General features: G+C 39.7%; 1 protein-coding gene across 3 annotated transcripts in view; it reads left to right on the top strand.

Annotated features, from left to right (window-relative positions):
- ASXL3 (ASXL transcriptional regulator 3) overlaps positions 1-15,985 on the top strand; it is a 171,842-nt gene that overhangs the window by 149,491 nt on the left and 6,366 nt on the right. For all 3 annotated transcript variants that reach the window (XM_036009177.1, XM_036009176.1, XM_036009178.1), the window contains 3 exons: positions 5,280-5,376; positions 7,235-7,340; positions 11,956-13,909. In XM_036009177.1, the coding sequence (XP_035865070.1) occupies positions 5,280-5,376; positions 7,235-7,340; positions 11,956-13,909 (2,157 nt within the window). The remainder of the gene's footprint in view (positions 1-5,279; positions 5,377-7,234; positions 7,341-11,955; positions 13,910-15,985) is intronic.

The raw sequence follows: 15,985 nt of genomic DNA, 5'->3' as shown, positions 1-15,985 counted from the left end.
GCCTGACTGTGTGTGCTAGACATCCTTGAGAACGGCCCTTGGAGACTTCTACTCAGGCTCGCTGCCTTTTTCATTCATCCCATCTGCCAGAATTAGCTTGTACATGTTTATTGTCTCCTGAAATACCCTTCCAAAGCCTTTTCCTCCTCAGTACATCCAGAGTCTCTCTCATATTTGCCTTCTTTTATCATCATTTATGGGCATATTTTATTACCCTTCTAACAATGTCTTTGTACTCTCTTTTCTTCTACATTCCGTTTTTTGTAGCGAATAGAATCATCTTTTTATTTATTTAGTAAATAAATAAGGATATACTCATTCAATTCAGAGAGAGAGGAAGGGGAGGGTAGAGAGATTGAGAGAGAGAGAGAGAGAGAGAAACAGAAGAACATTGATGTGAGAGAAACATCGATCAGTAACCTCCCACATGCACCATCGATCGGTAACCTCCCATATGCACCCCAACCTGGGATCGAACCCACCACCTAGTCCATGTGCCCTGAGCAGCAATCAAACCCATAACCTTTTGGTGTACAGGACGATGCTCCAACTATTCTAAGGGATGATGTTAATCCAACCAACATCATCAACTGACTGAGCCACCCAGCCAGGGCTGCAGTCATTTTTTAAAACACAAATCTTTTTAGGCTTTTTCCAGGCTTAAACCTTTTTAGCAATTTTCCATTCCCTGGAGCAGTGATTGCCACCTTCACCCATTGTAGAGCACGTTGAGCAAGGCCATAAACATACCAGGTAAATTGAGGGGGCAACCTGGACCTGGATGCCACTAACTTTGGCCCTCATGCCAATTCAAGCCCTACAGCAGGGTCACCTTATAATGTATTCCCTGGGCCACCCCCATGGAGAAGATAAAGCCTACACCTAGATTGGTGACATAGGGTTCTCCCCTGCTCCTTCCCTCCCCAGGTGGAGTCTGGAACGAGTACAGGCAGCTTGGAAACAGAAGCTGGGCATTGGATAGTATGAGATGAGGAAAGGAGGAGCCCTCTGAAAAACTGGGGCAAAAATCTACTAAGAACCCTCTGAGAAAATGTGTAGAATGAGCCACAGAATTATCCCACAGGACAGCAGGGGAGTCAGGCCTTCTACCACAAGCCCTCGTCTCCCCTGAATTGCAAGTTGTCCTCAGGGCCAGTGTCTGCATGTCTAGGCTGTGTCTGCATGCCATCTCGAAGGTTTCAGAGCAGGTCCCCGGCTTTATCAGCTTGGATAGGACACGTGTGTTGCACTGTTTACCCTGGGGGCTCCAGGCTTATGCAGGCCAGGTGACATGGAATGAAGAATCACAGATGTCCACTATAGTCTGCCTCAGTACCAGCCAGATCCTTTCATGCTTCCTGTTAAGTCCACTCTGCCCTTAATTCTTCAAGGAGTGACTGGTCATGATGTGTTCAAAAGGAAAGAGAAAACAAGACTTACAACCACAGGGTTAGTGGTCCAGCTGCAGGCTCTGCTACTCTCAAGCCACTCTAGAGGCTGGGATTGAGGTTTATTATCTCCCTTCTCTGTTACCCATTTCTGATTTTCCTCATCCTCAGTGAGCATTTCTGCTAGCTTGCCTGGGGACATGGCCCAGGAGGGCGTCCCTGAGGAGTCTGAACCCTTGGCTGCCATTACTGTAATCCATGTTCACTGTTTCCAGCAGGCAGGGAAGCACCAAGCGAGGTCCCATGAACCCCAAGCATTCCCAGCATCCTTCTCTCCATGCCCCACTCCCACTCTACAGTAACTATCATTTTTCTTCATGATAGGTAGATCTGGTTATACCAGCTGCTCAGCAACTCCTGTCTTTGCCTCCTGATCCACCAGCTTGAGAGGCACCAAGGAGCCAGGCAGAGCTTTAGTTATGGTGGAGCCCTTACCGTGTCCACTTGGGCAGTGGTTCTCAGCTGGAGATGATTTTGCTGTAACAGATGTTTGGTGATGTTTGGAGACAGTTTTTAATTGTCACATCTTGGAGAGGGGTTTCTATGGGTATCAAGTATGTAGAGAGTGGGGATGCTGCTAAACATTGTACAATATATAGGGCATGCTCTCACAGTAAAGAAGTATCTGGACCTATAATGGAACGCAGGTCCAGCTGCCCACTGCTACAAAAACCACTACTCAAAAGGCAAGCGCTGATGCAAAGGAAAGTGATTTATTTGCAGGTGCTGGTCAGCTGGAAGATGGGAACTCATGTTACAAAGTCCATCTCCTGGGAAGATGAGGGATTCACATTTCCAAGCCTGTCTCCCGGGAAGATGGGGGACTAATGTCTCAAGAGACATCTCCTGGGAAGATGGGGCACTCATGTCTCAAAGCCCATCTCCACCTCTCAGTGCAGGCAGAGATTCTTATAAGGAGGCAGAGGGGAACAGAAGAAAGAGATCAAGGAAGGAGGGTGAAAAGTTCTCTATGTGCAGACAAGCACAGTCCTTTCTGATAAGGCAAGCGACAGTCCTGTGTGCCTCATCCTGGTTTACTCATCCTGGATTCACATCATCCTGGCTCCGTGGATGAAGGTCAGCAAATCTCCCAGAGCTGGGATGCCTGTGGTTGGAGTGTGTATCTTCTGAAGTTAGTTCCTAGGATTCCTATACAAACATGCTGTTCACCTACAAGCTACATGTTAGTCCAAGTCAGCACTTACAGAAACAATGTCAAAATAATGGTGGGAGGTGGGTTACAATTTCCCACTGTTACAGACCTAAATGACATTAATGTCAAGGTTGAGAAACCCTGGCCTAGTAGAAATGATTTACCCTGGGAACATGGACTTCTGTTCCCCCATAAGCTATAGCTGTGGGGACAGGGTACACAGTCTGCCAGTGGTACCCTGGATGTGATGGTACAAAGGTCATTCATTCCATGCCTCACTCCCAGACCCATGTCTTTTAGCTTTGGGGAACACAGCACCAAATGGCACCCATAGGTTCAGGGCATATACTGCATTCCAGAGAATAGCATCCCAGAACTGTCCAATCAGAATGTGGGAATGTGGGACATTAATGCAGTCACATCTTGGGGCTGTGGTAAGACCATGAGATGGGGCATTCTCACAGTGATATGATTGTATGTTACATCTGTGCTGCTGTCTGGTGGGTGGAAAGGATGGACAAAGACCAGGAGCATTGGCTGTATCCAGAATATATTCAAAATACGAAGGCAGAAACATTTTCTTTATTGCCACTGTGTTGCCAACACCCATACAGGTGCCCAGTGCCTAGGTTCATATGGGTGGCTTAATAAGTATCTGTTAAATGCAGATGAAATAATTGAGTAAACAGTAAATCAGTGAACAAATGAAATCGTGCTGAAATGTTTCAAGTGTATTGAGCATTTTCGTGTTTCTTAGATGAGACTTAGCATGGAACTCAGCTGAATATTTTTTAGGTGAAAAATGCAGGATCTCAAATCTGCAGCTTTTTATAGCTGCTGTGATGGGAGCATTTGACATAGCTCCCGTTTGTTCACAATGTCTCTCCTGTCTGAGTTTGATGGACCATTATCCAGGTTAGAGTAGTTAGTATAGCATTTACTTTTATTTATTTATTTTCAAATTTAAATTTCTTTTATTATGAGAAAGATCGATCCTTTTTTTCAATTCTTCACAAGCCCTTTAAAATGTCTCTTTATTGTTGTCTTCACATATATATTTTTTCTGTTTTTCTGCTAGTTCTTTCTTCTTTCTTTCTTTTTTGCTTTGGGTAGTATGGACATTTTATTTTATTTTGTTTTGTTTTTAACTTGTTTTTATTGTTGTTCAAGTACAGTTGTCTCCATTTCCCTCCCACTACTCCCCCCACCCCTGATCCCAGCCATCACCATCTCCCCACCCACCTTGGTTTTGTCCAGGCGTCCTTTATGGATGTTCCTGAAAACCCCTTTTAACATTTACTTTTAGATTCAGGGTTCTCCTCTGCTCCTGCATGGTGGTTTAGCTGACCCACTCATGGAGGCATTATTTGAGTTAAATTTAAAATAGGAGTAGTGTGTCGATGGGTAAAGATGGAGTATAGGGAAGACCGCAAACAAACAAACACGGTGCTAAGAAATCTATGAGTGTGTTTTCAGCTAACAGTGACTAATACGAACCTAGGATCTGTGAATTATGCAGATGGGAGTAAGAGGAAATCTGTGAAAATATGATTAGAGCTGCAGTGAGCCAGGCCTCTGAGTAGCAGGTGAAAATAAAACGTCCTCCTACCTTCATACCCAGTCTAGCACTGACTGTCCATGACATCCTGCCTCTGCAACACAGGTCAGGCCCTGGGACAGGGTCCTGTTTGCTTTACCCCATCACCACCCTGTCCAGATCTGCCAGTCTCTCAAGACCCTGCACGAGTGCCACCTCTGGCATCAAGTTCTACTTAGCCATTCACGTTGACCCATATGCATCTTCCTCTCCCTTTTATTTTTTGCGCTCCTTCATTCCCACCTACCAAATGCTGGCATTGTCTAACTGTTGATGTGTTTTACCTTCATTCTTCAACTGCCTAACAAGCCAGTCGAGGACCAGACTAATTCATTCTATCCCCTATGTCAGCAAGCAGAACACATGCACCTACACGTAAGAGGCAGTAAATAATTGGAAAGTTGGAAGCACTCAGTTCACTGATGCTTATCTGAATCTCTTGTGAATGAGAGTTTTTAAAAAATTGGTATACATAAGGAAACAGATTAGTACCATATAGTTGCACACATGTTCATCTTTGTTGTACACCGGATTTTGTGTGCATCCAAAGACATAAGAGAAGTAGGAGAGGTACAGGGATACACATGGTGGTGTAGGCATCCTTGTTTTAGTGTATTTCACAACATTTTGTTGTCTAAACCTCTGACAGCAAAGGAATTCAAGTGACCAGGCCAGATTTCTTTAGTTTTCACACGTTTTACAAAATTCCATTTAAAAAACCTAACATAAAGGTATAAACATGTTTATGTTTAATTTGGTACCATTTAAAGCATATTGGAATAACAAACATATAAAACTTATTTTGATTAAACCATACACATTCGTTATACTCTCCACCAATAATAGAAGTGCCTAATAAGGATTTCCTTTAAATTTATGTATTTTGTCATTATAACGTCCCTGTAAACAGTGTACTTTTCAGACCAGCAGAGTCATCTTCTGTTGGGCTCCTCTCCTCTTTTCCTCCTACCTGCGCCTTCTCTCTCTCACACACGCATCCTCAGTTTTTGCTTCTTCCCTGCATACTTTTGCTTTGAATTATTCTTGATGGAATCTTTTTTTTTGTCGGCTTATTTCCTAGATGGGAAGTGATGGAATTTTACGCCTCAGTACTTCAGCTCTAAATAATGAATTCTTTGCATATGCAGCACAAGGATGGAAACAGCGACTGGCGGAAGGTAAATTCCCATTCCCCAATTATTATTTGACATATTTGAGCACATGTGCTGTACTGAGCTTTGCACCTTTCTCTGGTTTCCAAGTCTTTTTACCCCCTGAAGTGTACTTTAATTTAGTAAAAAATCACATTCTATTCCAAATGACTTCACCAATTTTTTGTTATACTTGGCATTTTTGAAATCCAGTATTTCTGAAGAAAGCATGATGCTATATGGAACATAATAAATTGTGATATACCAAGGTTTTGGAGGGAACATTAATTTTAGTTCTTGTTTGACACATTATATATTCTGTCAATGTCCTGGGGAGTAAAGAATTTTTTTTAATACTTTCTTCCCTTGAAATCACCACTTTACTTTATCCTTCCTTAAGTCACCAAGCTTCTTGAAAAACTGAAAAATACCTAATGCTACCACATTTTACTCTCTCACCCACTCAAATTGTTATGGTTGGGTGTGAACCCACTATACACAGTTGAAATAATCTCTCCAAGAAAATGCTCATGGCTGTCCAAAGGCAAGGTCCAATCTCCTCTTCTTAGTCCTTACATTTAAAATGTTCCTTTTCCAATATCTCATTTGCTTTTCATCCCATCCAGTTTGAAACCATCTACTATAGTCATTTTTAATATATTTAAATTTTCCTCCTAAAGCTGCATTTCTGATGGCCATTTCTCAGCTTCCTTTAGGATCTTCTATTCTCTTTCATGAGGAAGTAAATAAATGTTAATGTCTCCACCATTCTCTCCCCTGATACTTTCTTTTGTAACTTATGCATTCTCTAAGCAGCCTCTTTCACACTGCTATTTATGGCCCACAGGCTGGAAACATTCAAATATGTCTCTGACTCCCCTTTTCTGTTCCTCAGTGCCTACTGGATTTCCCTAGCTGATACTATGCACCTTAAAACCAAAATGCCAATGTTAAACTCACTGTCTTCCTTTTAAAATGTGCCCTTCCTTCTGCCTCCTCGAGGTTAACCTCACCACTGTCTCCTCACAGCCCCTCACCTTGAAATCTTGATGGTATCTTTGATCCTCTTTGTTCTCCTCGGGGCCATCTGGTCATGCAGTGTTCATTGTGCTGTGAGTCTGAATCCTCTTCACAGTCCCACAGCTATTGATCTGACCGTAATTTCCATGTCTCATTTATGCTATTTCATAGGCTCCTAGGTGGAGTCTTTCGGTTACTTCACACTGCTTCTTACTGTTTATTTGTCCCTATTTCTCCCTCTTGGAACACCACCAGAACCTCCCTCTGTGTCTTACAGGAAAAATTCAGAACTCTCTTTAGAACGCACACTGGATAATTGGCCAAAGCTTGCCTTTCCTATTTCATTTCATTCTGTGTACTACTATCCATCAGCCCCTCAAAAGAACATAAATATACATATTCATATCTCTGTGCCTTCTGAGTTAATTATTTTGTAAAAGCTTGATCATCTTTCAGAAGCTAACTCAAGAATCACTTCTTATATGCAGTCTTCTCTACTTGATTTAGGCAGAATTAAGTGATTTCTTTCCCTTATATACTTTTACTACATATATGCTATACAAGGCTTTTGATATTACATTGGAGTCAATTGTGGGCCTTTTTTATCACCAGACTGACTTCATTAAAGACAGAGAATACACACTCATTGACAGCCCCGAGCATGCAGTACATTTGCTGAATGTTTTAGAGCTCATCTAAATGGTTGTTGAAGTGATGTTCATAAAAAGAGAAGCTGTAGAAATGTCAGTTCACAGCTCTTAGTTTTCAACATCCATAAACGTTTACTCAAATTAATTACATTTTCTTTATTAATTGGCAAAAGATATGACCACTTTTACTCAACATATAAGCATTTTCTTTCTAGGAGAATTCACTCCAGAAATGCAATTGCGGATAAGGCAAGAAATTGAGAAGGAAAAGAAAACAGAACCTTGGAAAGAAAAATTCTTTGAAAGGTTTTATGGAGAAAAGTAAGTGCTAGAGCATTTTTTCCTCATTTCTCTTAGAAGGAAATGAAAATATAATTCTCTGCTTCACATAGCACACTCATATGCTGTAAAACTTAATAAACCTGTGATAAAAAGCAATAGTCCCTCAGTGTAAGAAATTGCCGGTAAAATTATAGTGGCATATCAGCACTTAAATATTTTAAAATGCATTTTCAAGGGTTTATAACTTGTCTGTGAAAATTCATTTTGGAGTGAAAACAGCACGAAATTCTGTAGAAGTCAATTTTGGCTTTCTTAACTGGATTTTAGTAAAAATCTCCTGATTTTTATCCAAGTATTTTTATTAATGACTACTTTAAACATTAGTAGTTTTAGACTCACATTTAACTCACATTTTTCTAAAAACGTTGACCGTGCATGTATATACTCATTTAGTCTTTATTTTGGGGAGAGCTTGAGGTGTTACCCTTTACTCTATCTGTCTTCCTCTTCAGGTGTAACTAGTTTTTAACTTACTTGTATTCATGTATGTTTCTCTTTAAAATAATACCGGCCACACTAAGTGTGGTAGTGACTGAACGAAATTAAAAGGACATAATCTGTTTGGGCAGCATTAGAGTCTCAGAGACAATCAGATCTCCAAGAACGGAGGAGGGATTAAGAAGCTGGTACTCAACAGTGACCCTAGATGCTCCTTTGTAGAGGAAGTTGAGCTTTAACTCACTTGTATACAATCGATGCTTGGAAGTTGTTTTGTGTAAAAGATACTGAGGTGGTACAGGTAACAAAAACTGTACCATTTTTATATGGGAACTTCTGATTTCACAAAAGTTCCCATATAAATGGGGCAAAACGTCAAAGGGAATCTCACATACATTTCTTTATAAAAAGAAATCCTGTGACGAACAGCCTCCTTACCCAGAGTGGGCTAGCCTTTTGTGGATTGTCTTAATGCAGTACTCTGGAGTAGGAAAGTTTTTTTTTTTTTTCAAATCCTCACCCAAGTATATGTTTATTGATTTGAGAGAGAGAGAGAGAGAGAGAGAGAGAGAAGGAAGGAGGGAGGGAGGGATGGGGAGAGAAAGAGAAACATTGGTTGCCTCCCACATGTGCCCAACCAGGGATTGAACCCACAACCTTTTGGTATGCAAGGTGACACTCCAGCCAACTGGGCCTCCCAGCCAGGGCCGGGAGGCTTGTTTTGAATTGCTGTCCTAGGACTTTGGATACATATACATATTTAACAAAACTAAAAGAATATAATTATTATCTTTTTTCTAAAAATTAAATATGTGGCAAGTTAGTCATATGCCTTGTATATAGACTCCAGCAGTATTACTCAAGCCTGGCTGTATCAGATCCTCTCTGGAGCTTTTTAAAATAGATACAGATTTTCAGAACCCATCCTAGACACATTGATTGGAAATCTCCAGGAGTTGAGGCCAGGAATCTGTATTTTTAGATACTCCCCAGGTCATGCTGATGCCCAACAGGATTAAAAACCCTGGAAGATGGCTTCGAAGGCCATTCAAGGAGGCCTGCCTCACCTCTCGTCTAACACAGGGAAAGCTGGGAGCTATCTTTTCAGTAATTGCAGGAGCATAGCTGAGGGAGTTCTCTCCAACACATCAGTCCTGGATTATCATTCTGTGTTGGGTCCATTTTTTTATTAGCCCAATAATACTTATCCAGCATCTCCTCCATGCCAGATGCAATCCTAGATGCCAGCGGTACAGTCATCTGTAGAGCTTCCTCGGCTCTGCTCTCAGAAAGCCTGTGTTCTAGATACCACGCACATTAGGTAGCTTTCTTTCCTTCACTTAGCAAATAATCATTGAGCATACTCTCGCTCTGATATGTTCCTAAGAGCTTTGCAAATATTATTTTGCTTAATTCTCCCAACCATCCTATACAGTAGGTATCATTAGTATTCTTATATTTACAAAATGGTGTCCCATACTGAGGGACAGTGAAACGTAATTTCCCCAGGTTTGCACAGTGTGACTAAGTAAACTGCTCAGTGTCTTAATCCTGCAAATTCTTTTCAGAAACATGTCACACATATACATTTTTTACATGAAATTTGGGGGCTTCACAGGCTCCCATCAATATCAGGTCAAAGGTCTCTGCCCCCGAGGGAGACAGCTACAACACTGTGAGGAACCATGCCTCCTCCTTACTGCCCCTGAGCCCCCATGCAAACAGTTCTTTTACAGCCCCTTTCTTGCTGTCGTTTTTCATAGAGTTTCTGTCCCCTTAAGTCACTGGACTTTTCACTTTTTTTTTTGGTCTTTGATTTCATATTGGATGACGGATGTCTTTTGGACATTTCATTGACTATCCTTTGATTTTTGTTACTTTCAGATTACCCACATGTTCCCATTATGTGAGAGATTTTTTCCCTAACATCAGATTATTTTCAGTTCACTGACAACATGGGCCTTTTCATGCTTTTGCAAAACTTTTGCTCTAAGTTTCCCCAAAATGTTGCTATCCAAATTCACCTCTACTTAAGATCTGTCTGATTTCATTTTTGCTCTTTGTTTGAGAGCATTGTTATAGTTTTTATTGGCTTACTCTGCTTGTAATTTAGTACTGTTGTATATTCATTTGGTTACTTAGAAATCACCCATATACATGCTGACTCAGAATTATAAGAGTTGGTCTGTTGATTTGCAGTTTAGATTTCTGGAGGTCAGGGTTTTCCTTTGTGTGGTTATGTGGTATGCTGTAAGCATCTTCCTTCTATGCCTTATGCCGTCTTAAATCTATTTTCCCATGAAAATAGTGGAATGTTGACATAGGCATATTTTATACAGTGCTACTTTCTGTATGGCATACATATCATATATATTAATAATATTTAATATATTTAAAAATATTCTTAGTAACCGACTAGCAGAAATTTGGCTGCCAGTAGATAGCTTCTGCATGTTCTACACTAAATCTATTATCTATCAGGGTGGTATCTCTGCTTGAGCTAGGTTCAAAAGCCCTTATTTCTAGCTGATAAGTCTGCTTTAAATTTATCTGTAATGTAGCTATCCTGTTCCTCTAAGTATAATATAGTTATAAATTATAGTTTAATTTGAACCCATCTTTAGGAAAGTTGAAAGAAGAGACTAATTATGAAAGCAGTATCTTTATGTTCTTTTCAGAACCTTCTGAATTTTAGTGATCAAACACCCAAAAATTGTATTCAGTTTTATTTCCCTTTCTGTTTGAGGATGTAAGTAAAAGGTTGAAGATTTCACTGAGGTATATTCCTGTATTGATATTATTATAGCTATATTTCAACTGTGCTTCTTTTTCTGGAAATGTTCTCTCTTCTGCTTATCTTTGTAAGTGCCGGTAGTACTCTAATTTAACTGCATTTGGAACATCATGTCCCTCTACCATCTGATGCTGGCGTTGTAACTTAGTATGACAGGAAATAGTGATTTACAATATCTTTGATTGTAATTCTAATTAAGTTTGCCTCCTTATGACCTGAACATTAGGCTGGATTATTTCTTAATCTTCTTAACATTTTTGTGGAATATTTTTACAGTAAGAGATGTACATGAAAGAATTTGTCTAGCGTCACACAAATATAATCTAGCAGAGACAACTCTGATGACCCCAGATATGTTTGTTATTCTTTAGCAACATTTCCATATTGCCTTAGGTTAGAGATACTAAAATAAGGTGATTGAACAACATCATCTTAATTGGTTAAAGATAATCTTTGGAAGTCATTTCAATTTTAAGATTTTACAACATACTCATCTTCCATTGATCCTAATTGTTTGATTATATTGCATCCTTTGAAGGCTGTAATTTTCTATTATAATGACAGGTTTCTATTTTATGACTAAAAATTTTTAGATCCTATATATTTTTCACCTTGCTGTATTTTTAAATCTTTTATAGTATAATTTTTTTTCTTTTTTATAACTGAATTTATTAGGGTTACATTGGCTAACATAAATATATAGGTTTAGGTACACATTTCTATAATACATCATCTGTATATGGTACTGTGTATTCACCACCTCAAGTCATGTTTTTTTTTTCCATCACCATTTATCTCCCCTTTACCCTGTCCAGCCTCCCTTCACCCCCATTTCCCTCTGGTAATGACCAGCCTTTTGTCTATCTATGAGCTTATATTATATTATATTATATTATATTTTTTACTTAATTCCTTTACCTTTTTCAGCCAGCCCCTAACCTGTCCCCTCTGACAGCTATGAGTCAGTTTCTGTTTTGTTTGTTAATTTATTTTATATGCATCTGGAGAGTTTTATTCTCAGCGAAACAAGCCAGTCAAAGAAAAAGACCATATGGTTTTATTTCTGTGTGGAATCCAATAAGTATGTAATTTCTACTAACTGTTAGATTCATACCTCTTGGCTTACAGAGTAAAAATCTATACCTTTCTTACCCAGAAATAGTTTATTCTAGCTATGATTATATAGTAAGTAGACAATTTAAGTCATAAACTACTTTATATAAATTAAGCATGTTACTTAGTGATTATAAAGTTAGTCTGATGCACTTCCTTTTATCGAATACTATATTTGTGAGAAATCCAAGTTGTACCTTTTAAGTTTTGTGGTTGGACAGCAATTTAGTGTTTCTAATTTCTGTTCAGGTTGGGCATGTCAAGAGAGGAATCTACAGAGCTCACTTCTGGACCAAACAATAATGGAGCTGAAAGTAGTTCTTCTTGTGGAGCCTCTAGTCTTCCAGGTCTTCCTTCACAGACTCCCTTGGAGGAACAGCAGCCAAAAGGCGTGAAAAATCCAACTTCTCCAGCACCTGATTTCTGTGCTGTGCTCTGCCCGATGGTCGATGCAGGCAAAGATGTAATGACCGAATTGGAATCAGAGGATATCTTGATCCCCGAAGAATCTGTGATTCAGGAGGAAATTGCAGAAGAGGTAGAGACTAGTATCTGTGAGTGCCAGGATGAAAATCACAAGACAGTACCTGAATTTTCTGAGGAGTCTGAAATCCCTGCCAGTGCTCATGAAGAGCCCCAAATAGCACTTCCGGAAGATAACTTAGAATCTTGTGTTATAATGAACGATGTTTTAGAAACGTTGCCTCCTCTTGAAGTTAAGGGGGAAGAGAAATCAGAATCTCCCCAGGAAGAAATGTCAGTCGTTATTGACCAACTAGAAGTCTGTGACTCTCTCGTTCCTTCCACTTCATCCATGACTCATGTCAACGACACAGAACCTAAGGAGCCAGAAACTGCACTAGAGACCAATACTTTAAAAATGAAAACAGGGTCATCTTCTCTAGAAGGCCAGTTTCCAAATGAAGGAGTCGCTGTAGATATGGAGCTACAGAGTGATCCTGATGAACAGCTTTCTGAAAATGCTTGTATCTCTGAAACTTCCTTCTCTTCTGAGAGCCCAGAGGGAGCCTGTACCAGCATGACGTCCCCCGGAGGGGAAACCCAGTCTGCTTCAGAAGAATCATGTACTCCAGCCTCCCTTGAGACAATGTTTTGTTCTGAGGTGTCCAGCACTGAAAATGCAGACAAATATAATCAGAGAAATCCCACTGAAGAAAACCTTCATGTATCTTTTATGTCAGAAATATCTCCAGTATCCACTTCACCTGAAATATCAGAAGCATCACTCATGTCCAGTTTACCTTTAACCTCTGAAGCATCCCCAGTATCAAATTTGCCTTTAACATCAGAAGCATCACCCATGTCTGATTTACCTTTGACATCAGAAACTTCTTCAATGTCTTCCGTGCTTCTCACATCTGAGACCACTTTTATATCCAGTTTGCCACTTCCTTCAGAAACATCTCCAATTTCCAATTCTTCCATGAATGAAAGAATGGTGCATCAACAAAGAAAGTCACCTTGCATATCTGAAGAACCACTCTCCCCACAGAAAGATGAAAGTTCTGCACCTGCCAAGCCCCTGGGAGAGAGCCTTGTGTCTCAGCAGACTTTATCAAATACGCCTGAACCCATCAAAATGGGTTCTTCTCCCATCGCTCCTGAAGCATTTTCATCTGAAGAACTACACAGTAAGACACTGAATCAGCAGCCTTGTAAGTCACATGTTGAAACAGAGAAGCCCTATCCTGCTTCGATTCCAGAACATCCTTCTACAGAAATCATAAAAGTTAAAAATCATAATGTCCTACAAAGAACAGAAAAGAAAGGGGTGTCTTCACCATTGGAATTGTCTCTCTTTTCTGAAGAAACAGAGAGTAAAGGAAATGAGCTTCCATCAGCTAAATTACAGGACAAGCAGTATGTCTCACCAGTGGACAAGGCTTCATTTCCAGAAGGCTCTAGAAATAAAACACATAAGCAAGGGAGCTCACAGAATCGGTTGGAGACCCCGTATATTTCAAAGTTGCCAGAGCCGTCCAAATCACCTGACGGAATGAGAAATGAAAGTAGAGAATCCGAGATATCGAAGAGGAAAACTGCAGAGCAGCACAGCTTTGGAATCTGTAAGGAAAAGAGGGCGAGGATAGAAGACGACCCATCAGCCCGGAACCTACCGTCTAGCAGCCCATCTGAGAAAGAGCCGCCTCTGAGAGAGGAACCCAGGGTGCCACCTCTCAAGGTATGGTATTTCAAAAAACAAACAAAAAAAGAAGGAGAAAAAGAAAAGAAACAAAAAGCAATTCTATAGATAGGATTTTCCATTTACATACTTAGTTTTTAAAAAATAAATGAGGTTTTCTTCCTTCCAGGTTTTATGTAGCAGTTGGTAATCTAATATTCCCAGCACCAGTCTAATATTAAATGATCCTTTTTTAGACTGTGTATTGCATTCATGTGATAATTTAGATACATGTATGTATTTAGACCTTAGCATTGAAGGAAAAAGAAGTGGGGAGGGAGAACAGGGCCTTGAGTTGCCCCCAGGACACTGAGAGCAGGGTCTTCGGGGGATTTCCAGGTGTAGGACAGAGACCTGTTCATAAATAAACTTGGGAAAGTTTGAGAGACAGTTCAGTGACCTATAAAAGTTCAGAAAAACTGGGGGAAGAAATAGAAGTTAGAGGCAAGCACTTAGGGGTTTAAGGTCCATATTGTCCCTTGATTCACTTTCCAACAAATACTGAATGCCGCCATTGCCTAGCAGAGAGGGACCTGGCTTGGAAGAGCCCCATTAAATATTTCTTAAATAAGTCAATGAAATTGCTTTGTGAACCCTGAAGGGAAATGCTGGGGATATATAGGCATACAAATCCTTTTTTTTTTACTTCCAAGATAGTAAAAGTGGTATTTAACTTCACACACAAAATAAAACCTGTAGAAAAACATTTCTATTTACTTTGTTTTGATCCCAGTAGATTTTAACTCTCAGAAAACAAGCCTTTTATATAAATTGGCTCTGCCTAATAAACAGAAAATTAATTTAATTCAAAAGAAACTCTGTTTAATAAAAAAACTTTACCCACTATAATTTAAACTTATTCAGTGCTTTTATCTGTGTCCATTTATGGACTGTTCCATCATAGAGTTGGTCTAGAATTCTAAACATACTCAAACTTTGTTTTCCTTAATCTCTTTAGTTCACTGTGCTCTGCCACCTTTTATGTGTTACTCATGATCTCCAGAAGGTTGACTTTTAAGAGTGTGGTTGTAGTTATTCTGTTTAATAAAGCGGTCCCTAGTACAATGAGATTCTAGAGATGTAAAAGATGAACATAAAACTCTGCTATGCATTTTAATTTCTGAAGCAGTGGAAAGAAAAATATGAGCATGCTTTTCATGGGAAGTATTTTTAAACACTTTATGTAAAGATAAACAGGTAAATACTATAAGTATATTTGATGTTTGGCCTTGAGTTATTGCTTAAGTATATCTAGACTTAATTTTAAAAATGTTTTTTCAATTTTTAAAACTAAGGGAAATACTTAAAAGGAAAAATGGAATTCCCTCTCTGAATCCATCTTTTCTTTGGAGTGTCTGAATTAGAAGAGAGGTGTCACAACCTTGACAATGAGAAGTGAGATTCTTAGGAAGATAACTCCATCTAACAAAGTTCCATAGTGTAATTCCAAATTACACTGGAAAAGTTCTAGAAGGGGAAAAAGAGGAAGCATAAAACATGTCAAAAGCCCTGAATGGTGAGCCTTCAGATCTTCCCTCTTCTCACTATCAATATGGCCCAAGGGCAGTCTACTTGACCCCCAGTTTTTGGATTTTTTTAGAGATTTTATTTATTTATTTTTAGAGAGAGGGAAAGGAGAGAGGAAAAAAGGGAGAAAAACATCAATGTGTGGTTGCTTCTCGAGTGCCCCCTATGGAGGGTCTGGCCTGTAACCCAGGCTTGGGCCCTGACTAGGAATCGAACCAGCGATCCTTTGGTTCAGTCTGGCTCTCAATCTACTGAGCCACACCAGCCAGGGCAATTCCCAGGTTTTTTCAACTGTAAAAGGAGACTTTAGCTAGATACCTTCCAGCTCTACAAATCTATGACTCTAAGAACATTCTTAGTGACTAGGAAATCACAGTCATTGCTGTGTTGGTTGTTAGGTCTTGTGCTTCATGAATTTGGTGATGACTGTTAGTTTCTTAATTAGCATGAGTAGGTAAACAATGTGCATAGGGACCTTTATGAAATTCAGCAAATTGTGGATTACCACAATCCAAATAAAGAGCCTAATCCATACTTCCTGTTGGGGGG

The sequence above is a fragment of the Phyllostomus discolor genome, chromosome 9 (genome assembly GCF_004126475.2).
Source record: "Phyllostomus discolor isolate MPI-MPIP mPhyDis1 chromosome 9, mPhyDis1.pri.v3, whole genome shotgun sequence".
In the NCBI taxonomy this organism is placed as follows: domain Eukaryota; kingdom Metazoa; phylum Chordata; class Mammalia; order Chiroptera; family Phyllostomidae; genus Phyllostomus; species Phyllostomus discolor.
Note: the sequence above shows the minus strand (reverse complement) of the source record. Positions and strands in the feature narration are given on the sequence as shown.